This window comes from Electrophorus electricus, chromosome 6 (assembly GCF_041902795.1).
Source record: "Electrophorus electricus isolate QZ-2024a chromosome 6, ASM4190279v1, whole genome shotgun sequence".
Classification (NCBI taxonomy): Eukaryota; Metazoa; Chordata; class Actinopteri; order Gymnotiformes; family Gymnotidae; genus Electrophorus; species Electrophorus electricus.
In genome coordinates this window covers 32,875,106-32,900,303 of record NC_137502.1, presented here as the reverse complement: position 1 = coordinate 32,900,303, position 25,198 = coordinate 32,875,106, and the positions used below count along the sequence as shown (strand labels likewise).

Genomic DNA, 25,198 nt, shown 5'->3' with positions numbered 1-25,198 from the left:
CTGACATAGTAGTGATGGAAAATCAGCAGAAGGAGGCCATAGTGATAGATGTAGCAATCCCATGTTATAGCAACATCAGGGACAAGCAACACAAAATGCTCGAGAAATACCCAGAGAAGAGCTGGGAAAGATGTGGAAGGTGAAGGTAACAGTGGTTCCCATGGTAATGGGAGCATTAGGGGCTGTGACTCCAGCGACTGGGACGTACATTTATTAACATCAACGACAGCGGCACGCACACGTATTACAAACGATGAACATGTAACGATGGATATTAAACAAACACGATGAACACGCATATGTTTTAACAATGACGAAAAGAACATTAACACTCTACACACTTTGACAGGGGTTTATATACATTTAGACGAACGAGGTGCAGGTGTGGATACTGCACATAGCGGGTCAAACCACGTGACTCGGGGGAGGCGCGCGTTCCGTGACGCAATAGCAGAATGTGGATAGTCATTGTGAAGATATGAACTTCCTTAATTTTACTGAGATTATGTGAAGCAAACCACATCTTTACATTCAGGTATAAATGTTACATTTTATTTAAAGAGTTCCTTATAAAGTAGATTTAATAACTAATTAAAGGTAAAGGAATACAGTTGTGCAAAGGAAGACCATTTGTAAAGCGTAAAGTCACTGTACTGCTAATGGCAAACAACAGATATGAAGTTGAGAAAAGTAACTGAGCCTCTGCCAGGTGGGTCATGTGGACAGAAGTCCCCCGTCTCCTCCGCAGTGCTGCTCAGCCTTATAGAGGTGTGGTGACAGACTCCACGCACCTCAGAGGAGACAGGTGCCGTCGTCACTCTCCACTGGCAGTGCAAGCATATGGGATGGAAACAGAAGGCTACACAAACAATACATTCATTTTCACTAGTTTGTTTATGCCCTAGCAATAAAAAAGTGATACTTTAGTGATACTTCAGGCAATCAATTTTAATACACCTTTTGCTTTAATGACAAATTATATATAATTTATATTTATCACATTTTTGGAATTGAAAAAATAAAAAAGGAAGAAAAATTGGTTGAAAACCGTTCATGCGGTGAGGTGCCATGTTAAAATATCATGATGGTTCATTTGCTCTGATGGTGCAGAATGAACAGATCCACTGCTCACTATAAAACACACACACACATGAATCAATAGCCAGAATATTGACTTATTTGTTTTCTCTCCATTTCCATTCTTGTATCTCTCTCTCTCTCTCGCTCACCCCAGTGTGTCGTCCTGTAGAGCTGGTGTGTGGCAGTGATGATGAAAAGCTCGAGGGCACTTATCACAACACACCAGATTTCCGTGAGTGTTACAAATGAAGCATTCATCATCATTAACTTGATCCAGCTGAACACACACACACACACAAAAGAAAAAATGGGGTTTCTTTATATGTGGCAGAAAACATGCAATCATCACAGTGAATTTGATAGTACTGACTGTCAGCAGTTAAATATAGCTATATTGAACAATAAAGATCACTATGTTAAAAATAACATTGAAAACCTGACAGCTCACATCTACACATTCTGGTCTAAATCTGAATAAATTCAGTACTTTATTCTGACAACCAAGCCAGGGGCCAGGGGACACAGGGGTCTGTGTGGCTGAGGGCGCTGCTGTAATGAGGGAGTGATATGTGATCTTGCTCTGGCACATAACCTGAATCCATACAGACTAGAGGTCATGACATACTGAGTGAGGTTACCATGGAAACCAGGGAGGGTGGGACATACCATATTTTCTCCTCTGCAGACCTGGCATTTGCAGTTGACGGCATGAAGCTCTAATATTTTCCTCTGAAAAGAGTGTCAAAACATTTATACTTTGATATTTCAGTATAGTAAATAACATAATTGCACAGATGTGGCCAGAAGACTTCAAAACATTATTTTTCTTAGGCTTGGTTTTTTCAGAATACTTTAAAGCATGTTTTTTTATTTTACTGAGAGAGAGAAGGTTCATAAACGTTCAAATCGGTTGAATTTGGAGTGCTTCAGAGTTGGGCTGAATTTAGAGTGTATTTAGCTTCCTGTTAAGCTGTAAAATCTGGCATCACCACTAGAAATATGATGAATGAGATCCAGACTGTTCTTTACCATTATGAGAGTTCCAAGAGATGTTCTGTTGCTAGTGATGTCTCTTCTCCAGATCCCATTGGGTAAGGCGGACTTAACAAACCCCTCGGGGGTGAGCCAGCACAACTCTGTTCTAATGCATTTTCCACATCTCCCTGAGGCAGAGACACTCATGGTTAGGTTGTTTTTTAAAATCACAGTAGGTGATTGGTTCCAGAACAGGGATGGGCGGGTGCACTGCTGGTGAACTACAGCACCACACAGTTTGGGTTCCTTCCTCCAAAAAAGATCTGCTGCAACATAATATGCTATTGGAATACAAGTATACTGAAGCATAACAAACACCACATTATGCAGTATTTATGTAGAACAGACTGAACTGTGCACTATGTGGTATAAATTGCACTATTTGTTACTTATACAGAATAGACTCATGGAGTGTTTATGTGGCATAGACTGGACTATGCAGTGTTTATATGGAACACAATGCATTATGTGTTATGTATTACAAAAGAACTCCAGGATTCCTACAAAATATTTAAGAAAAGAAGCTGAACTTGGGTCTAAAGAATCCTAACTCAGCGCTAAAAGATTACCACATAAGGCAAGATTACCAAATAAATGATGGGTGAATGATGGGTGTATAGTCATGTGTTTAACATTATGTAAGTTTCACACACTCACTCACACACACACACACACACACACACACACACACATACACACACACACACACACACACACACACACACAAACCTGTAGCAAAGCGCTTTTTGTGTAGAGTTCCTGTCTCTGAGAAACATTTAACAGGAATAGAATCACCACGGAACAATGCCATGACGTCATCATCATCTTCCTCATCATCTTCGCTGATACTAGTCCCATAGTCTGAGATGGGCTCTGAGATGGTGTCTACAAGCAAAATAAGACAGCTCTGTGTGATTAAACAACATACTAAACACACTGTATGATATCTCTTTGCTCTTTAGATTTCAAATCAGATTTAATACCAACGTCTTCTTTAAATTAAGGCACTGTGTGCTAAAATCAAGTAATTTGTGTAACTTGTCCACAGTTTACCATTTCTACTGCTAATGGTAGGAGACAGTGTCTCTTTATAAGCACGATCACTGTGCATGTGGGTATTTGTAAAATATAAACTAATAAATACCTAATTTACCATTTTTAGCATCTATAAAGCAGGGTGAACTGGGTATATGTTAATAAATGCTTTTTGGATGATCTTTTAACAATAAAAACATCTCACACAAACGCACATACACATGCACACACACAAAGAGTATTCAAAATAGCAGTTGTGCAAACCATGTTACTGAGTCATTTTAAAGTAAATGATAAAGACTCACCTTTCCTGTGACTGGTATTTCCACTGGAACATGCTGTCCTTCCCTGTTAGTCAGAAGACATACAAACATTCAGACTTTATGCCTGAAACCCAAAATAAAAACATGAAGACCAGTGACAACAGCATAGTGGCATATTCATAGACACAGATTAAGATTAAGATTTAGATTGGGATTAAACTGCACTCCACTGGTCCAGTCTCCCCACTGGTGTCCATCTAGATTCTGAGGTATGCCAAGCCAGCATTTTAGGACTCTGCTCCTGCTCCCAACACACCTCAACCGTGTGATTGAATGTTGTGGAATAATGATCACTAGTCATACCTGTCTCTTTAGTCTCTGCATGTCTCTGGTGACATCAGGCAAGGACCTTGAGACAGCACGCTGTGTGCAGAATAGTTGAAAAAGAAAGTACTGTGAGAATAAAACATGCCATGAAGAAAGATACACAGTAAGATGCCTACAATAAGTAAGAACTCAAATAATAGAGTGCACTATAAATATATGGTTGTCAGTAATGGAAATCACTAAGAATACAACAGGACCTAGTACCTCCACATCCTCTGTCTTCCTTTGTCTAAATGATGGACATGAAAGAAAACCCTCCTGCAAACAATGTCAAAAGTAAAAATGTAAAAATTATACTTCAACTGGTATGAGATGATACTGTGACAGTTTTTCTGTTCTCTTTAACTGTAGATATGGATTCCTGTTGAGTTCTTAATTGTGACGGCAGTTTACCTGTATGAAAGTTTGCAATGGAACATTATGGTGAACGATGCTTGTCTTCCACTTTTTGTTTCTCTCTTTCCCCCCAAACTGTTCAAACTGTGTGGGAGTAAACCATTGTCCTTCAGAGTAGATGCATGGATGACCTGCCAGGGAAGGCAGTAAAATTACATCCATATATACCAGTATATAGGTAGAATAAATTACACTGCATTTTATATGCAGTATATACAATAATACAATAAATGACATTATATAGATGTTTTGCCTTTTCTCTGCATTCTCTCAATATATGGAGTAAAAGTTTGTCACTGTAAACTAATTCATTTGACTCACAAATCTCAAAAGTTCACGTAATCTCTCTCTCTCTCTCTCTCTCTCTCTCTCTCTCTCTCTCTCTCTCACCACACACACACACACACACACACACACACATATAAATGTAATTTTTTTTCTAGTAATATTTTTGTCCATCCAGTAATATTGCTTTATATGTGATAATATCTATTCTGCTTCATTTGTCTAAAAGGAGAATCAGTTTTGCTTGAGTCTTGTTTTATTGCTTGAGTCTTGTTTTTGATTGCCAGCTAGTTTAGAATTCAATGATTTGACTGTACTCCAACAACTGGAATAGTTTAGATGTTAAGGAATTGACTGTACTCCAACAACTGGAATAGTTTAGATGTTAAGGAATTGACTGTACTCCAACAACTGGAATAGTTTAGATGTTAAGGAATTGACTGTACTCCAACAACTGGAATAGTTAAGATGTTAAGGATTTGACTGTACTCCAACAACAGGAATAGTTTAGATGTTAAGGATTTGACTGTACTCCAACAACTGGAATAGTTTAGATGTTAAGGATTTGACTGTACTCCAACAACAGGAATAGTTAAGATGTTAAGGATTTGACTGTACTCTAACAACTGGAATAGTTAAGATGTTAAGGATTTGACTGTACTCCAACAACAGGAATAGTTAAGATGTTAAGGATTTGACTGTACTCCAACAACAGGAATAGTTTAGATGTTAAGGATTTGACTGTACTCCAACAACTGGAATAGATTAGATGTTAAGGATTTGACTGTACTCCAACAACAGGAATAGTTTAGATGTTAAGGATTTGACTGTACTCCAACAACAGGAATAGTTTAGATGTTAAGGATTTGACTGTACTCCAACAACAGGAATAGTTTAGATGTTAAGGAATTGACTGTACTCCAACAACAGGAATAATTTAGATGTTAAGGATTTGACTGTACTCCAACAACTGGAATAGATTAGATGTTAAGGATTTGACTGTACTCCAACAACAGGAATAGTTAAGATGTTAAGGATTTGACTGTACTCCAACAACAGGAATAGTTTAGATGTTAAGGATTTGACTGTACTCCAACAACTGGAATAGATTAGATGTTAAGGATTTGACTGTACTCCAACAACAGGAATAGTTTAGATGTTAAGGATTTGACTGTACTCCAACAACAGGAATAGTTTAGATGTTAAGGATTTGACTGTACTCCAACAACAGGAATAGTTTAGATGTTAAGGAATTGACTGTACTCCAACAACAGGAATAATTTAGATGTTAAGGATTTGACTGTACTCCAACAACTGGAATAGATTAGATGTTAAGGATTTGACTGTACTCCAACAACAGGAATAGTTTAGATGTTAAGGATTTGACTGTACTCCAACAACAGGAATAGTTTAGATGTTAAGGATTTGACTGTACTCTAACAACAGGAATAGTTTAGATGTTAAGGAATTGACTGTACTCCAACAACAGGAATAATTTAGATGTTAAGGATTTGACTGTACTCCAACAACTGGAATAGATTAGATGTTAAGGATTTGACTGTACTCCAACAACAGGAATAGTTTAGATGTTAAGGATTTGACTGTACTCCAACAACAGGAATAGTTTAGATGTTAAGGATTTGACTGTACTCTAACAACAGGAATAGTTTAGATGTTAAGGATTTGACTGTACTCCAACAACAGGAATAGTTTAGATGTTAAGGATTTGACTGTACTCCAACAACTGGAATAGTTCAGAGTTGAATGATCTGTCTGCTATGACATCATGAGACGTACTGTTGCTGTACTTGTTCTTGTGCAGCGTGCCTTCTTTATGTCCACACGTGACTGGAAACTGAGCTGCACTCCTGATCTTCTCTCCCAGTGGGTTGCTGACTGATGCAAATAAACATGCAAAATACAAAATGTACATATAATGCAAGAACAAAATGTACACATATACTGTATATATATGGGCCTGACCATATTATATACATATTATACATATATTGTACATACATTGTTATATATATATTTTTGCGTGTGTGTGTGTGTCTCTCTCTCTCTCTATATATATATATATATATATATATATATATATATATATCCTTATGTACCCCTGTTTTTCCCTCAGTTTGGACAGAGCACTCTCAAACCATTTCACTGCGAGTTATACTGTGTATGACTATGTATGTGACAAATAAACCGAACTTGAACTTGACCACCTGGTGCTGTCCTTGGAGGGGGCCCTCCAGTAGCCTCACTGATTTTGGTTTCTAATTTTTATACGCTCTGCTATTGCAGACATAAATAATACCAGACTGCATCTTCCATGATAAGTTCTGTTTATCTGCATGTTGATTTCTTTAAACCCCACCACTAAAGCAATCATCCTGCATGCAGATCTATCATGTTAGTTCTGTGTTATTACTACAGAATAGGTAATAATTCAGACCTGGTTCAAATGAAACCATAGTCAGGTGTTCTGAAATGAAAGGACTGGAAAGACAAAGAGAGAGAGAGAGAGAGAGAGAGAGAGAGAGAGAGAGAGAGAGAGAGAGAGAGAGAGAGCAAAAATATATCAGGCAGCTTCTGACTCACTTCCTTCATAGAACAAGAAAGCCTGAGACATAAAAAAGCAGTAAATATGTTGTTGTAGCCAAAGCTTATTAGCGATTAGCTACATCTGTGGTCATTTATAAACAGAACAGGTAGATGAAGCACATGAATTTCATCCAGTGCAGCAAGAACCCATTGTTTTAAACTGTTAATGTAACAGCCATTACATGCATACATTTCTCAGGTATCCAGCCCAGCAAGATGTGGCAACATCTGAACAGACAGCAAGTGTAAAATCCTCCTACACCCAGTGTGATGATTCAAAGCACACTTAGCTTACTTTATTGATTGTCATCTGTTTATATTGTACTTATTATATTATTTTTAAATTAATGTTCAAATTATACCAGTGGACAGGTGGCCAATCTACCAACTACTATTGACCTCAAGGTTGGTTTACAACCAAATGTGTTTTTGTTTTAACCTAACAGACAAAAAACAAACAAACAAACAAAAAACAAAATCTGAAATGTAACATGCCAACACTCTTTTAAGAAATATGATTCTTTTTAACCTTTAGACTTAGACTTAGGCTTTGGCTGTCTTGTACATTTGGCCCTTAAACTAACATTTGTCCTCAGAGGTTGGAGAACGCTGACTTACTGTCTGCATGTCTGTTGGTGAATGTCTTCTTGCTAGAAGTGTGGCGAGAGGACGGTCGCTGGCTGTTTCTATTCCTCCTTTTCCTCCTGGTTTGTCTCATCTTCCTTTTGTCCTCCCAGTCAGAGTCTGCATCTGTCTCACTCTCAGACTCTGTACTTGTTCCTATGTTTGACTCATCATCCATCCTTAGTAGTCCTCATAAAGGTACACCTTATTAATAATGAATAATTAATAATCAATACATATAAAATCCCATGCTTTTCTATGTCTCAGCTTCTCCACACACACACACACACACACACACACACACACACACACACACATATATATATATATATATATATATATATATATATATATATATATATATATATATATATATATATATATATATATATATATATATATATATATATATTAGGGGTGGGACTCGATTAAAAAAATGTATCTAATTAATTAGAAGCTTTGTAATTAATTAATCGAATTAATTAATCTTCACAATAACCTGTTTTACTTCCCTTTCCTCATCATACAGCTGCTGGATCTTTTTCGACATTGTCTTTCTGGACGGCAGTTCGTAACTTGCATCAGCTGACGCAATTTGCAGCGTCTCTTGTAACCCTTTTATCTTCGACCACAGAGAGCGGTCTACAGTCCACAGCAATCCATCTCGCCAATGAATTGGTCAATTTGTCTGACGTAGACTTTGACATTTTGTTTCTGAATGTGAACCCCGACATGTGGTCGAGTGTTGACTGGCGACATTATTTGCTCGTACTAGGAATACTATCACATTTAGCAGCTAAGTTAACATTACTGACCTGCGCGCTAGCCCCAACATGTTTTGCGTTGAGGTGGTAGTGCTCCTGTGATAAGCAAACTCCTTCTATATATATATATATATATATATATATATATATATATATATGCAGTACCAGTCAAAAGCTTGGAATGAACTGACTGAATGCGTGCATTTCATAGTATTAAAAACATTTTTAATCTAATGGTTTAGGCATACATTTGTTTCAAAGACAAATTATATTATTATTTTGATACCTTCACTGTTTTTCTAAGATGTAGAAAATATTAAAATAAATATGAGTAGGTGTGTCTAAACGTTTGACTGGTATATACACACAACATGCACTATAAATCAGTATCTGCAAGTCAGTAGACAGCCGGCGACTTCTGTAAACGAATTCAGTAATGACAGTACTTTTATGGCTCGGTCGGACGGAGAGTTGGGATTGTTCACAGCAATTGTACACAGAGACTCAACGAGGATGAAACCAGCTGCACTTTATAAAGAACACAGATAAGCCCTCCACACGGGAGTATGTCCTCCTACAAAGGGCAAATCTCTTTTTTTCTTAATCGTTGCAGAGCAGGAAAACTGATTTTAAACTCGACGCACATCAAACAAACCCTAACCCTAAAACGTAAAAGGTACCACACGTTTCTCAAAGTAAGACTAAAAACAAAAGCAAAAAATGTTTTTTAAAAAATACTGTTGTTAAGAAATAAGTGTTAGACAGAATACCGAAAATACTTTACATTCAACAGCTCTGTCACAGTGCTTATTCAGAAACGAAACTGAAAGCAGCTTTGCTTCTTAAACTCTTCTTACACGATGGAGAAAAAACAAGCTCAAAGGTTGACATCAGATTATCCAAGAACATGGACATTTTAACTTTAGCAGACATAGCCAGTTTTCGCCAGTAATAAGTTTCTGTTTCTCTCGACCACGCTCCATAAATACATATACACAAGCACACGTACTTACAGTGTTGTCGTGTTTGCAGTTTTCCCGCCAAGTTGGGCTTGTTTGAAGATGCAGTAGCGGGAAAAAAAATCAAAGGTCACAGGGTTCAGAAAACGCTTTCATGTGTACCGATGCGTTTGTTAAATAGCTGACGACCTAAGAACAGACAGTAAATATTCAGTAGGCATACTTTCACGCTCGCAGACCGGAGCGTACCCCATTCCCCTGCCTATCTTGCTTTTCCCCCTTGTTTTCCCACTATTGTCTGTTTCTATGCTTTCCTGTCTCCCCCCCTTTAGGTCCACCGGTTCCTTGTTGTTTCTTCGTTAGTGTTTCTATTTAAACCTTGTTCCTTTGTCTCATGTTCGCTGGTCATTGTATGGTATAGTCCTCTCGATCAACTTTCTCTCTGCGCGCCAGGTTGTTACCCTCTCTGTCTACGTTGCTTTCCCGGTTCGTATTTGCTAGTGTTGTCCTGTTCTCTATCTTCGTCAGGCGACCTCTCGTCTGTGGTACTTTCCCTGTGTTTTCGTGTACTTCGCTTTCCCTGTTCGTATTCGCCTGTCTTATTCTGTTCCCAGTCCTCGTTAGGTGTTCTCCCCGTCGCTTCGTCTCTGTTTAGGTTTCTCTTGCCATGTTTGTAAACTCGGGGGCTGTCTGGTTTCCCTTTAGTTCTGTTACCTGTGTTTTGTCTTGGTTGTTGTTGTTTTTCTATCTTAAGTAGCCCGATTCACTGTATCCCCCGCTTGTCCCAGTTTTACACCTCATCGTTGTTCTCTGTTAGTATTTCCTTAGTGTTTTTTTTTTTTGTTGCCTAGTTCTCGCTCTCACCCTGTTAGCCTGTTATTCTTCTTCGTTCTATTCTGTATTGTTTCCCTGGTTAGTCTGTTTGTTATTAAACTTATTATTCTCTCATTCTATCCTGTCATTATTGCTTCCCTTGTTTGATGCTCTTCTCACGTCCGAGGCGTTGTCACGTCACAAGTGTGTTCGCTCTCTACCTCCCAAACTTTACAGCTGAGAAAAGAAAGGAGAGGAGAAGTGGGTTGGATATTGTCATGAGAGATGTCCACATACTTAATTTGGAAGGCAAGCCAACGTGTGCAAGTCGATAGTAAACAAGATGAATTCTGATCATTTAAAAAAAAAAGAAAATATAATGTAATTTTGAACAAACTCCCACAAAAAAAGGAATGCAGCTCCTTTCTCAAACGCTAGAACATTGACACAAGCAGTTCATTTACTAGAATGAGTATCCCAGTGAAGCTGGCTGTTCAACTGTTGATCATTTAGGATGTGTAGTGGAAGAAATTTCAAAGAAATGGATTCCAAAGAATGTTACACAGAACAAAATGCACAGCGCAAATGGGCCTGTAGCACATAAAGATCTTCTGGAATATATAGGGAGTGGACCATACTCTATAGTTCAGGAGGAGAGCATAGATGTCACAACCAGAAAACTTTGTGTAGTCGTCAGATACTACAGCAGGAAACAAATCAAATCATTTAGCACTTTAGCAGGAATTACACATATTGTGGCTGGTGATTCAGGGACCATAGCAAATGTTTTGTTAAAGTTCCTGGAAGACAACAAACTATTCGTACTGAATTGAATTGGTCTTGCAATGATATCTATGTGGATAAGATAGAAATTTGAGGAATGTAATCCCCATATTGTCTACATCAAGTGTGTATGCCATTCCCTTCAGCTGTGTACATTAAAGGCTGGGAATGTTTTGCCTTGAAATATGGAGAATGTGGTTTCCCAGACAGCTGGTTTTCAAATGCCACCAGAAGATACAGAAATATGCAGAATTGTACAAGATTATATAGATAGGGGAAAATCCTCTGAAAATACTGCAACTGGTGGACACTATATGGCTTGCCATCAGTGAGTGTGTCAAGCATATGCTTTCACAGTATGAGGAGGTGAAGTTGCATTTCCAATTAACAACAGTGAGAAAATCTTTGCTGCCAAGTTGTTTTACCAAATGTAGAGTGACAAAATTAATCTGATCTACCTCAAATTCTTTCAGCCAGTTGTGTCAAAATCTTATATATAAGGTTGCTGCAGACATTCAAAAGATGGTCTGAAATGAATTTATCCTGTCTGGTGATCATCTTTTGCCTACTGATGCTGTAGACTTTGGGGTACGGGGATAATAGAAAGCAGTTTTAAAGGACTGTCCAAAAGTTAAAAATAGCTGTTTAACCTGAAATTCAAAACATCTCATAAGGGAATGGAAAGACAAAACTTAATAAAGAGGATTGGAGGGGAGAGAAAAGAGGAAGAACAAGTCAAATTCTGTTCTTTTAGTGTTAATTGTGTAAATAATCTCAGTGTAGTTAGTGTAGTTACATAATTAGTTAGTGTAGTTACATAATTCAGTTACATAACTCAGTGTAGTTACATAATTTTGTGACTGCACCTTTAAGAATGAGAGCAGATGTGGTACCGCATGAGCGCGGGGAAATTAGTAGCCTCGTTTTCATTCCTCTGTCACCGTAAAACCTTTGCTTTGTTAATTTGAGGACATTCAAGCTCAAGGTTGTCTCCCATTTGCGTGTTTTGTGAACACACTTTCTTTACTGAGAGGTCAACTGACAAGTTGCTTTAATATTTTTTTTTTATGCCGCTCGCATTCACTTAATGTCACATTAAGAAAAGGGTAACCAAACCAGCAGGAGAAATTGCAGAGCTTCGAGCGAAATGCTATAAGAAACGGATGCTATAAGAAACATGCTAAGTTGTGTTTGTGTATTTTGTAGCGTCAGCGAATTTCGGTTTGTTCATTTATTGCCGTGTCACTTAACCCGCCCGTTTTGTGGCGTTTAAACGCGATCTACTGCTATTTAAGTTAAAGTCAAGTTTATTTGTGTTACTTATTTGAACTGGTGAGGCTAGAGGTATCTCAGGCTGTCTTAATTCTGCTTTTTCATTTTCCTTTCCAACGTATTATGATTGTTTGAAAAGAACAACTCACAATAAAGCGTTTGGTATCTTAGCCCATCAACTCCATTTGTATGCAGCAAGTTTACAATAAACCATTGTTTGTATAACATATTTACATAAAGGCAAACCTTTCACAAGGGTTAGAAAACTTATACATGACACTAAACAACTTTTAGATTTCTAAATAAATAAATAAATAAACTTTAGACAAAATATTCCTATCAGGGCCTATCAAATCTCTGAGTAAAATATTCTTGTAACCAAAGTCCTTTGGTAACATGTAAATGTTAAGCTTTAGTGACAAGGTCCCTTTTTCAAGTTAAATTGAACTGAATCAACTTTATTTTTTCCCAACGGGTAAGTAAGCTTTGGATTTACAAGAATTACAAGAAACAACAACACATACATATAAAATATGATAATGAACATAAACTGTGCAGCATTTGATAATATGACCACACCAAACAGGATTAATTTAGGAAGAATAGTTTCATATAACAAAACCTAGAGGAAAATGCCATTATTTATGTTATGAAATGAAGGCTTCTGACTGAGGAAAAACACTACTGGATATTAAAGATGGTTTTGAACTCCTGCTCAAACATCTGGTTTAGTGTGGATCCCATCGTTATTATCAAATGATTATCCTATAAACAGTGAGAGAGAAAGACACCAAGTCATTATTTTAAGTGATTTGAAACAAATGATATTTACAGCATGGTGATTAAAATCTGCAGTAACAAAACTAGGTACTAGGTAAAATATTTATTTGTTAAAGTAATATTACATTACAATAAGCCAGTTCTCAATCAGGTGGTTACAGTTAATTAACATCCAATGCATCGTTCTGAATATACACAGTCCTTGGAACACTGATTAAAGCTCCTAAATTATGCAACTTTCTACATCTTAATTTCCCTGCATGTCTCTATTCACTGTATTTGTCTCTCACCCTGTTAAAGGTGTTACAGTTCTGGAAGATGAGACTGATGTCAGACACAAAGTGTCGCAGTGTTTCATATTTTTGACTGTGAAGTTTGTCCTTCACTCTGTCCAACCACATGGGCTCAGCGATGAATTCCCTGTACCTACGCACCTGTGCAAGAGCAATGGAGACCCACAGCATGAAGCCAGCAAAGACAATGCAATTAGCATGTTTTATGAGACAACATGGTTTGTTTTTGATCATTGTATAGTTGTGGATTTATTACTTTAAGTCTAATAACTAAGGTGAATAAACATGTCAAATAAATTATAGCAACAACGTAGGTAACCTTGAATTTTACTTTGTCATGTTAAGACACTAATATTTGCTCTACATATGTCATCCAGGTATTTTTGATATTACCCTGGCTAGACTGCATACATTTAGACTACTATTACAAAATAAACTGTCAGTATCTGATGAACAGTGAAGTAAGTAACAGCAAGAATATTTAAAGGTTGGAGTAAGAGGTGAAGATAAAGGTGAGGTAAGTATTAAAGAAGTGCAAGACTTACCATTGTGCTGGGGTCTTTACTAAACACACGCTGTGTGTCCTCCTTATACATACACAACAGCAAATAGTCACAGTGCTGACAAAGAAATACACACACACACACACACACACACACACACACACACACTGCTGTTTGTGGAGTATTTCTCTTAAATGCTGTCAGCACTGATGCATACCATAAGCTTGTGTGAATGAATGAATGAATCTGTGCACTTGTGTGAATGAATGAATGAATGAATGAATCTGTGCATCAGTTTCCTCACAAACTATAAAAGCAGTGAAAATCAGAAGCAGCATCTTGGGAAAACTTGTCAGGATTTTTATTTAAACAAATAAATACTTCCATAACAAATTACTAAAAAAATAGTTTTAAACAGTTTCTTAAACACCTGGGTACAAGAGTTTTGCACAGTACTGTATATGTGTGTCTTTGTGTGGTGGGTGTGCTTGTATGTATGTGTGTTTGAGGGCAGAGTTACCACAATGTACTGAGAAACGGGACTATTCAAAGCTTGTTCTTCAGTCATGGTTCTGTGTCGCCACCAACACTGACTGTTCTTCAGCACACAGTAAGTGCACATCCACTTGTTGCTGTGTGTCAACACACACACACAGAGTGCACAATCAGTTAACGGTCTATATAAGGTTAGTAATTAACAACCTCACACAGGATATTTCTCAGGAACTTTGGAAATCAACAACCAACCAAATAAATCAAATTAATAAACTAATTTAAGAACCTTTACACCACAAAGTTTACAAACAAATCCGGACAAACACATATATTGTATATTTTAGTGGATGAGCTGAAACTGTTTACATTTACATTTTGGTCATTTAGCACACGCTCTTATCCAGAGCAACTTATAAAAGTGCTTTGTCATCTACTCATGAATGTATCCTAGCCAGTACAGTAGATTAGAGTTCAAGAGACCATAGAACATGCTGTTGGAAACCTGTTCTTGTAGTCATGGGTATCATTTCCTAACCAGGGCTTCAAATCCCCCTCGCCAACACTCTAAGCCCAGTGAGTCATGCTGGACACCTGGTAAGTGGGTATATTTACAGTCCTCTTCTTCTTTTTTTAACAAAAAAAACCAGAAAAACATGAAAAACTGGTGGATAACAGGTTATGCTATGACAGGTGGATAACAACCTGTGAGAACACATACTGTGTCCATGTGTTCTGAGTTCCACCTATACTTTGTCCATGTGCTCAGTTCCACCTGTACTGTGTTCATGTGCTCAGTTCCACCTGTACTGTGTTCATGTGTTCTGAGTTCCACCTGTACTGTGTCCATGTGTTTGAAGTTCCACCTATACTGTGCCCATGTGTTCTGAGTTCCACCTGTACTGTGTTCAGCTGTTCTAAGTTCCACCTATACTGTGTCCATGTGTTTGCAGTTCTTTCTGCTGTAGAAAAGGAACAGATCCACTGCTCACTGCACATGTACACACACACACACACACACTAAAAGAAAGAATATTGCTGTTCTCACTCCCATCTGTTATTCTATCTCTCGCTCTCTCACCCCAGTTCCTTGGCATGTAGAGTTGGTATGTGGCATTTATCATGAAAAGCTCGGGGGCACTCGTCACAACACACCAAATGTCCATCAGAGTTACAGATGAAGCACTCATCATCATTATCTTGATCCAGCTGGTAATGAGAGAAAACAAAGATACTGAATTAGAAACTGCCTTAAAATGTTTACAAAATTAAAATCTTATTATAAAATCTTACTCATTAAGCATTACCATTTAGGCATTACTAAACAATGTAGTTAGAAAAGAGCATGAGTTTCATAGTCTATCATATTTTTCTACACTGACTAGTCTGTGGAGATGGTTTCCCACTCACCAGCTCCTGCTCTGTAGGACCGCAGAGGTCACACTTGCACAGCAGTGAATGCACCTTCAGAATCTTCTACAGACACAATATACAAATATTAGATTTGACCCGAATCCATGTCACATAAAAACAGCCCTATTAAACACTGGGTCTGGGCCCACTGCTCTAGCCTGTTACCTGTATGAACAACCCTCCTGCTTCTTTCCCTCCCTCACTCCTCTTCTAACACCTCCATCATGCAACTCCAATTGTCCAATTTACAGAACATATTCCCCAGCTGGGCTTGTCCAGGTTTCTCTGAGTTGGTACCGTCAGCTGACTGATCTCACTCCTCGTTCTGCTATGTGTGGGGAAACTCAGGCAGAGGACTATTCGAAGTTGGCTACACTGATATGATACACCAACAACCTCCAAGGTGCTTTTCACCATTTTGAACTGTGGGAATGCTTCTATTCTTTCTTTGTATTTCTATATTATTGTCTATTCTTTATATCATAAAAGCAGAGAATGTGTTTCCTGGTTTACCACTCCTGTGTACTTTATAGGGTTTTACAGCAGGACAGGCACAACTCATTTGATGAATTTTGTGTGTTTCCTGGGAGAACTGCTTATCTTAGTTATTCTTGTGCTCTGTGCGACTCCAAGGAACCTTCATTTAACAACACCAGGTGCCCCATGCCTCACCTGGAACCTCTATTTTCTCCTGACTGTGTGTCCTTAAAGTGGGGGCACAGTTCTGGTAACCAGGTATAAAGAGCCACCTCACATTTGCACATTAGATCTGGAACTGGAAAGGACTGGGAAGCCCTAGATATTAACCTATGTTGAACACAGACACCAAGCTCAACAAATCACTCTGCCTCAACCTCCAGATTCTCCTGACTCTTTCCAGTGCGCTGCACCAGGCAGTAGTAGCCCAGTGATTAAGGTACTTGACTTGTAATTGGAAGGTTGCTGGTCCAAGCCCCACCACTGCCAAGTTACCATTGTTGGGTTCCTGAGCAAGGCCCTTAACCCTCAATTGCTCAAGTTGTACTCAGTCATAATTGTAAGTCACTTTGGATAAAAGCATCAGCTAAATGCCATAAATGTAAGAAAATAATATGACTCTGTAACTCAAATTACCGGAAGTAGGTCACTTAGTGTTTTGCCGTGACATTTTATATCTCTTTTCCAGCACCCATCTGTCAGAGTTAATTCCTGCTTCATAAACTCCTCTGGAGTGAACCAACATTCCTCAGTACGGATGCTTTTACCCCGCGTACCTGCAGCAGTTAAAGGGAACGTTGGCGCTCAGGAACACACTAATACACCTCATTAATTTACATGCTTTTGTTCTGTCACCTCCTACAACTTTGAATTATTGCTGAGAAACACTGATTAAAATGTGTTCTGTCAAAGATTTTCCCCAATGTTTTTAAACAACCTGATTGTCAGATAAAGATTTTAATTGTGATAAAATCAATAAAGTTATATTGTGAAAAAAACAATAAACAGTTATACACTCCAAAAACACTTCTGTAAAATGGACACTGCGCTGACTTATGCTCTATCGTGTTAAGTAACATGAGGCTAAACTGTAAACACCTGCCTACACTACATACACCTACCTGAAGCAAATCTGCTTTTGAATAAAACCCCACTGACAGACCCACAGCTGACTGGCAAAGAAGGAGCCTGAAACTCAGACAAATCCACTGCCTCTCCCTCCTCTGTCTCTCCTCCTTCTTCTTCTTCTTCATCATCATCTTCTTCTTCTTCTTGTTCCTCCTCCTCGTCTTGCTCCCCTCTCAGCTCCTCCTGGCCAACAGATTCCTCCATTTCTTCACTGGATGCTGACAGTACAATAGGGGGGTGGAGCAACACAACAACACACACACACACACACACACACACACACACACCACAAACATCTTGTACACAGATGTTCCCTGAATCATGTGCATTATCATCAGAGATGTATAGAGAGAAGGAATTAAAGAGGACTGTGGACTAACTAGGACTGGAGCTTTCTGAGGAGCTCTGAGTGAAGAGCTGTTTTTGACTCTGCTAGGAGAGATGCAAACAACACATGACTAACAAATCATTTATGGAATAAACAGGTAAAGTGAAGAGTCAGTCAGTGAAATGGGCAGAGCACCTCACCTTCTGAACATACTTCCTCTTCATGCGAGGGCAGTTCAGGTGGCCTTCCTTAGAAGAGAGAGGAAAAATGAAGCACCTTAAATTAACTCACAGTTTCAAAAGGTCAAAGTTTTAAGTAAGTCTATAAGGCAATGCATTTGGTCCATGTCATGATCAAAAGAATAATATGCAACTATGTCAAAGATGTGTGCAATTAAATAAAAACATCAAAGACAGAAAAGTACACATGAAACGTGTGTATTAAAATTTTATGGAGCATTAAATCTGCAGATTTTGACAAGGTTGTGTGTTCCATCCATTTTATTGTCTGCGGTTAATGCTAGCCAATGAATTTACCTTAATCAGGTTCTGCAGTGGAGTGTTCTGGCAACGGATGCTGAGTTTCCAGTTCTTATAGCTGCCCTTTCCTGCAAACTGCTCAAAGTCAGACGGAGTGAACCAGCGGCCCTGTGAAAGAAGGCATGCGCCCCCTACAGGGCACACACTGCTGTGTCAGTACCAGGAGAGTTTGGGACATTACATCCAGATTCGTGCCTTTAGCTGAGAGCAAGATTAAGGTCCAATAAATGTAAATTTAATCCAACCAGAGCACAGTCCACAGCATCAGACCCACCACTTATACTACAGACCCATGACACCTTGTGAGAAGGGTGATCAGCAATGCGAACTACAGGAAAGCAGCAAGTCCTAAAAGAATTCCTGGATGAATGCTGCAAGGCTGAGATGCCCAACTAGCAGAGGTACCCAGCATTTTCAGCAGGTCTCTGTCAGGCTCCTGAGTGGTGTAACAGAAGAGTATTTGGCCCATTGTCAGGAGATTGTGCGTTTGATCCCCAGTGATGCCACAGCCATCTGACAAAACAAAATTGTATGTACTCTTAGGGGGTGGTGTATACTCACTCTCTGATGGGTAAGAATGACTAAGATAGGGAAAAGATTGAGGATGCCCCCCCCCCCATTACCTCTGTCACAGGCGGTTGTCCCCAAATGCTTCAATACCATCACCACTTGCTGTCCTCAACCAATGGTCCTGACTGTCCTTAGACACTTTGACTGGGAAAGCATCACTCCTCCTCTCTAATACTGAACACTGGTGTCATGAGTCTGGCTCAGACCATAGTTTATCTCTTCATCAATGGAGACATGGTGGAAAGAGTGTCAAGCTTCAAGTTCCTGGGCATCCACATGTTGGAGGATGTATAATAGACTGCCAATACACTGGTACTAATTTCTGAGCTCAATAAAGAAAGTCAGTCTCAGCAAAGATCTGCTTGTTACCTTCTACTGCTGTAGTACTGAGAGCATCCTTACGTACTGCATGTCGACATGGTTCACCAGCTGCACCACAGACAGATAGCAGGTCATCAACCGTGTGCCCAGAGAGTCATCGGAGCCTAGCTGTCACCTCTTCAAGTAATCTGGAGCTCCTACTGTCTTCACAGAGCCATCACCATTTGCAACAGCCCTACACACCCTTACCAGCAGCTTATCACTCTCCTGCCCTTTAGATGGCGCTACAAGTGTATCATCCCCTGCATTGACAGACTGAAGAAACGTTTTTACTCCAGCAGAATAAACCTCTTGACTCACCCTGCCATGAAACCACTCATTAGAATATTTATAAGTAGAGCTGCACAATATTTAATTTCTTGGGTCAATACGATAACCAATTATCGGTTGAAATTCCAATATAATTTTGAACCAATAAGCGGCATTGGCCAAAGTTTTTGATTTGTTTTTTTTACAAAGTTTAATTTGATTACCTGTGTGGTCATTTTGTATTGGACATTGGCCTCCCTGTTCTCTACATATCTGCATTAGCCACTGAAAAACTCATATCAGCTGACTACTAACATGGACAATCACAGTAAAGATAAGCATGTTAGTACACCACTATTATCAGACATCATATACATAAGGAACATATAACCATGCCCATATTATGAAATATAATCACAGTATCCATTACTAATACCATTACAGGGAATGCAACAACATCACAGGGAACACAACATAATCACAGCAAACAACACCATTGCAAGGAACGAAACACCATCACAGGGAACATAACGCCATTACAGGGAACACAACACCATTACACAAGACCATTACAGGGAACTTGACAACATTACTTGTCTCACTAGGGCTTGGTGATATGGCAAAAATATGATCACAATTTCTTTCCCATATTGATCAATTTCGATATTTATCACAATATATAATTTGAAAATGCTGCCAGTTTCAAGAGTATCATGCTAATGAGTGAAGACTAAGGAAACCAGGAGATTTATTATTATTTAAACTATACTAGTTTATTTGCAAAAATAGAATGTAATGTAAACATTTAACTGTGCAAACAAGCTTCAGTCAAATGTTTTAAAAATAGAAATCTGTGTAAAAAATGCAAAATGTAAACACTGTAAATCAGTCATTATACTACATCTGCTTACTTTTCATATGGGGTAATGGCTGCAAAAAAACAAAGCTATTTATTGTTGTTTTGGCACAAAACATCAAAGGTTCTTTAATGAACAGTTTATAATCAATTATCTCTTTTCCTCACCCAGAACTAGATCTCTTTTCCTCACCCAGAACCAGCTCCACAATCCCAATCAGTCTGGCTACAAACCGGCACATTCAGCAGAAACAGCCCTCATAGTAGTGACAGAGAAACTTCATGCTGCCAAAGCTGCCAAACTTTCATCCGTTTTGATTCTTCTATACCCTTCGGCAACCTTTGACACAGTAGGCCACAATATTCTCCTCTCTTTTGTCTCCAGCCTTGTTGACTGGATGTCCGTGGAAATAGTTCATTCCTATCTGGAGGGCTGGTCTTATCAGGTCACATGGAGAGCATCAGCATCCAATTCATGTACACTCTATACTGGTGCTACCCAAGGCTCAGTGTTAGGCCCTCTTCTCTTCTCTTTGTATACTCATTCTCTTGTTGATATAATATGTTCTCATGGCTTCTCCTATCAATGCTATGCTGACGACACTCAATTGATTATTTGTTTCCAACCCTCCGACACACAGGTTTCCAGATATATCTCAGCATGCTTGATTGACATTGCATCATGGATGACAGCCCACCACTTGAAGCTCAACCCCAGTAAAACCAAGGTTCTGTACATCCCAGGAACTCCCAGCCTTACCATGACCGCGGTTTCCTTTGAGAAATGTCTGGTATCACCATCTGAAACTACTCGTAGCCTGGGCATAACTTTGGACAACCAGTTGTCACTCTCAACTCATGTCTCAAATCTGACCAAGTCTTGCAGATTTCTCCTTAGTAACATATGAAGGATTCATCCCTTTCTCTCGCAGGAAGCTGCCCAGGTGCGTGTGCCGTCTCTTGTAATCTCAAAACTAGATTACTGCAACTCGCTACTTGCTGGTCTTCCTTTAAGGGCCATCAGACTTCTTCAACTTGTCCAGAATGCAGCAGCATGACTGGTCTTCAATCTTCTGAAGTTTACACATATCACTCTGCTGCTGCGCTCCCTTCAGTGGCTTCCAGTGGCTGCACCCATCTGATTTAAAACTTTGATGTTTGCCTACAAAATCAAAAATGGACCAGCCCCTCCATACACATGAATGGTCAAAGCCCGATCTGTACTTCGTCTACTTTGACCTCAAACGCAGCTTGGCTTAAACACCATGCTTCAAGTTTCATGGAAGGCAAGCATCGAGATTATTCTCTGTCCTGGTTCCCAGATGGTGATACAAACTTCCCTGGCTGTCCGGAGCAGAGTGCCTTGCAGTCTTCAAATGCAAACTGAAGACCCATCTATTTGTGGAATATTTAAAGATTTTAATTTAAAATTAAAAGATTTTATGTGTTTCCCATCTTGGTTTGCACCGACCAATGACATATTTTGCAGACTGCCTGTACTAATCCATATTTCATTGCTTTTATGCCATCCAAACCACTTCATAAAACTGATTATATTTTTTGCCAACAATTTCCTCAGCTATGGAGGATATTGTGGGTTTACATTTGCTTCCACTTTCAAACCACTCGCAGGTTATACCCAATTTCCTCCAGTTTTTCGAAGCTAGTAGCTCAAGCAATGCTTGGCGGTAGGAAATAGGCATTTACTTTGAGGTGCAAGACAAAACTGACTGATTGTTGTCACGTTTTTTTTTTCTGTGTGACGTAACAGCCTATCATGCAGAATCTATCCTTTTACTGAACCATAACATGGGACCAATGAGAGAGTACCTTTAGCCAGCTTGTCTCGATAGAGAGTGGCTTCTTTATCTCCACAGGTAACAGGTAGCTGAGTTTTAAAAAGAGCAAATGTCCAAATATTCACCTTCTCTCCTCTCTTAACTGGAGAAGCTGAGAGAGAAAGAGAGAATTTGTGTGTGTGTGTGTGTGTGTGTGTGTGTGTGTGTGTGTGTGTGTGTGTGTGTGTGTGTGTGTGAGTGTGAGAGAGAGAGAGAGAGAGACAGAGGAGGTAAGGGGAAAAGAGAGAAATATGTAACTAGAATAAAATCCAGCTATTTTAAAGACAAAATCTACAATACAGTAATAACAAATACATAATATCAAACCAAATACAGTTAAATGTTAAGACTTTCAAAAAGCGTATTACATATGTAAATTAGGAAATAAAGATATTTACTATACATTCATTCAATGTTTTAATAGCAATTCTAACATTAGGGATGTTCTTTGATAATTTTAGGATAAATCTCTATGATTAAAAACAATCTTTGATTTTTGACTCTCTGATTTTCCTCAACCTCAGAGCAGATCAAAGGATTGTAAAGGCATAGGATATCAGACATATCAGACGGAGAACATGAGGAGGGCCTGAACTGGAGCTTCTCCCTATCCAACAGAGCACCAAATCTGATCTAAGACCAGTTTGGGTCTAGTGTATCCTACTAAATCTAATCATTTGACCAGGGCATTGCTGTAGTTATTCTCAAATGCTGGACATAAAGGGCACTAGACCACAGACTTACAGAATTTGAGCTTCTTGGGGCTTTTCTGTTGGCTGGAGGAGGAAGAAGAGGATGGGCCGGGCTGCTCATCATCCTCAGCCTCATCAACACTTTTCTTTCTCTTGCTTCTTTGTCTCTGCCTCTTTGCTGTGTTTTCTTCACTCTGAGGTGAGTCAGTCAACTCCTCTGAATCAGGGCGTTTCACACAGGATTTGTAAGACCCTGAATGAAAAATCACCATGAAAAATTGCTTCAAGTCAAAACAATTACAGGAAAAACAAAACAGAACAGTGGGTGGAACCGTTACACACATAAAAATATCACAGCAGAACAAATTAACATTCAGTCATACACATGTATACTGTAAATGCTGAATACGTAAAAACAAGAATTTCAGTAGTAGATTTACAAGTAGAGAACATTATAGAATGAGCAGTTGCACAGCCTGAGAAGCTGTATAAGGAGGAGGTGTCTGAGGAGTACGTACCGTCCATCAGGCTGTTTCTGAGAACACTCAGAACTGGGTACTTCTGCAGGATGTGGTCGTGGAATACACATCTCCAAAACACCTTCACCTCGTCACTTCTCTCCTTCTCCAGCCTGTCCAAAATCTCATACACACCATCCTTTTTCTTCTCCTTACACCTCATCCTTATCACCTTCTGCAAAGATAATACAGCTCAGTGTTGGGGGGGGGGGGGGGACAGAGAGAGAGAGAGAGAGAGAGAGAGAGAGAGAGAGAGAGAGAGCGCTTGCCTTATATAGTTTTTCTGGGACCAAATCATAGTCTCGCAGCTGGTTGAGGAACGTGTTCGGTTGCTCCATGCAGGACATTTCCGTCTTTTTGTAGTGAAAAAAACGAATTAACTCCTCATTCGTAAAAAAGTCTAACGGATCCATTCTAAAAGGCGTCGTCCCACATTCAGTCGTCTGTTCAGTACAACGACAGCGAAATTAAATAGCAGTTAAGCCTCAAGTTATGTACAGTATCATTAAGTCGCGTGTACAGTCAATAAGAATCAAACTTCTGTTCTAAATCAATGACGAACTGTGTTTTGTTTCTAAATAAATGACGAACTAACACTTCACAGGCCACGGTTATACAAAACTTTAACAATGCGCTCTAATCCTAATTCTGCCCTTTATATCCTCGTTCGTATAGGATTTATAATGCCAATGTACCTCGATACGGCTCCCAGTTGGATTATCAGTCGGTAAACGTTGATTGTTACGTGACGATTTCTACAAATCTCCCGCCTAGGATGACAGCAACACCTCGCTCGCTTCCTCCTCAGCAAACAGCGGAAACAAATCTGACGTAGGGAAAGCGAAACCATACCTCAGCGCGCGTCCGAAATTCAGAGAACGCCCTCTAACTTTGAGCAACGCGATGGTACCAACATACCTACAAGACACTCTGGAGGAAGATCTCTACATGCATGGGACCTCCAGCTCCCCAGCTCTCAAAGGTGGTGGCACGATAGGAGAAAAAATGAATGAGCCCAAAGCTGGTAATCATACAAAAAATAAGTTATTCTAAAGATGAGAATACATTTATTGGGTGAGGCTAAACTCTGAAATAATACGTAACATAAAAACTAATAAAACAGTATATAAAGTAATGGTTGTCTGTTTATGAGATACACAGGAGAATAACGAGTCTTGGAGTCACGGATTTAATGACATGAAACAATAAAAAGAAGGAATTAATTAGACTACGATGGGATATCTGGATCTAACCCATTTAACCACACATATTTTAAATTATTAAATAAATATCATATTCTGTGAGTTTTCTATATGTATTAAATACGTACAAGCAAACTATTAAAATATATTTTTAATAGAAAAAAATACAACTGTAAATCAAACAACAACAAAACTTTCGCAGAAAAACCCATAGCCGTGGGCCACCAGACTTTCATTCAACTATTCTTTTAAATTAATTCTGGGCTGCGTGTTTTTTTTGGCGTATATTTTGTTCTAATAATGGTCTTAATGGTCCAACATCTTTTCAAACATTATTTGTCAGAGTGCATTATTGTAGTGTAATTTTCAAAACTTTATACACTCTATAATACTTGCTATATGGGCAATGGTAGCGCAGTGGTTACGATACTTGACCAGTAATCAGAACGTTATCAGTTCATCACCCTCCCCCACTGCCAAATCGCACCTGTTGGGCCCCTGAACAAGGCCCTTAACCCTCAAGTTGTACTCAGTCCTAATTGTAAATCGCTTTGGATAAAAGCGTCAGCTAAATACCGTTAATGTAAATGTTAAAAGAACAAAGTTATTTTATCTGCAGCTAGATTACAGGTGCATGTC

At 38.9% G+C, this 25,198-nt stretch overlaps 2 protein-coding genes across 9 annotated transcripts; both read right to left on the bottom strand.

Annotated features, from left to right (window-relative positions):
* Nucleotides 1-536: 536 nt before the first annotated feature.
* Nucleotides 537-10,460, bottom strand: LOC113587825 (uncharacterized). Of its 5 annotated transcripts, XM_081716801.1 has the most exons (13): nt 10,147-10,460; nt 9,487-9,523; nt 7,704-7,913; nt 6,279-6,377; nt 4,194-4,327; nt 4,005-4,058; nt 3,777-3,836; nt 3,456-3,498; nt 2,845-3,000; nt 2,110-2,381; nt 1,747-1,809; nt 1,230-1,357; nt 537-1,131 (listed from the first exon to the last, which is right to left on the bottom strand). In XM_081716801.1, exons 3-13 carry the CDS (start codon nt 7,885-7,887, stop codon nt 1,080-1,082), a joined length of 1,245 nt encoding a protein of 414 aa, XP_081572927.1. In that variant the 5' UTR covers nt 7,888-7,913; nt 9,487-9,523; nt 10,147-10,460; the 3' UTR covers nt 537-1,079. The 5 variants fall into 5 exon arrangements, with proteins under 5 accessions (XP_081572927.1, XP_081572929.1, XP_026882511.2 ...); XM_081716803.1 differs by having other exon boundaries at nt 2,110-2,378; nt 9,487-10,459; XM_027026710.3 differs by having other exon boundaries at nt 2,110-2,243; nt 9,487-10,454.
* Nucleotides 10,461-12,737: 2,277 nt separating this feature from the next.
* Nucleotides 12,738-24,173, bottom strand: sp100.1 (SP110 nuclear antigen, tandem duplicate 1). 4 transcript variants are annotated; one of them, XM_081716567.1, is made up of 16 exons: nt 24,053-24,173; nt 23,627-23,800; nt 23,358-23,532; nt 22,892-23,092; nt 22,140-22,259; nt 18,251-18,384; nt 17,915-17,962; nt 17,767-17,818; nt 17,380-17,604; nt 16,895-17,034; nt 15,779-15,844; nt 15,450-15,577; nt 14,397-14,508; nt 13,919-13,993; nt 13,371-13,514; nt 12,738-13,065 (listed from the first exon to the last, which is right to left on the bottom strand). In XM_081716567.1, the coding sequence occupies exons 2-16, from the start codon at nt 23,768-23,770 to the stop codon at nt 12,982-12,984; spliced, it is 1,848 nt and encodes a 615-aa protein (XP_081572693.1). In that variant the 5' UTR covers nt 23,771-23,800; nt 24,053-24,173; the 3' UTR covers nt 12,738-12,981. The 4 variants fall into 4 exon arrangements, with proteins under 4 accessions (XP_081572693.1, XP_026882507.2, XP_081572694.1 ...); XM_027026706.3 differs by having other exon boundaries at nt 17,767-17,815; XM_081716568.1 differs by having other exon boundaries at nt 23,627-23,710.
* Between the last annotated feature and the right edge of the window lie 1,025 nt (nt 24,174-25,198).

Excerpts from the sequence above, each read along its gene's own strand:
- sp100.1 (XM_081716567.1), bottom strand. The coding sequence starts at position 23,770 with ATGGATCCGTTAGACTTTTTTACGAATGAGGAGTTAATTCGTTTTTTT. Across the intron at positions 15,845-16,894 it reads CACTAAGTGACCTACTTCCG|AAGATTCTGAAGGTGCATTC; the intron begins GTAATTTGAGTT and ends TTGTGTCTGTAG. Across the intron at positions 14,509-15,449 it reads CTACATGCCAAGGAACTGGG|CAACAAGTGGATGTGCACTT; the intron begins GTGAGAGAGCGA and ends GTTGACACACAG.
- LOC113587825 (XM_081716801.1), bottom strand. The coding sequence starts at position 7,887 with ATGGATGATGAGTCAAACATAGGAACAAGTACAGAGTCTGAGAGTGAG. Across the intron at positions 4,059-4,193 it reads CATTGCAAACTTTCATACAG|GAGGGTTTTCTTTCATGTCC; the intron begins GTAAACTGCCGT and ends CATTGTTTGCAG. Across the intron at positions 1,810-2,109 it reads CTCTTGGAACTCTCATAATG|AGGAAAATATTAGAGCTTCA; the intron begins GTAAAGAACAGT and ends CACTCTTTTCAG.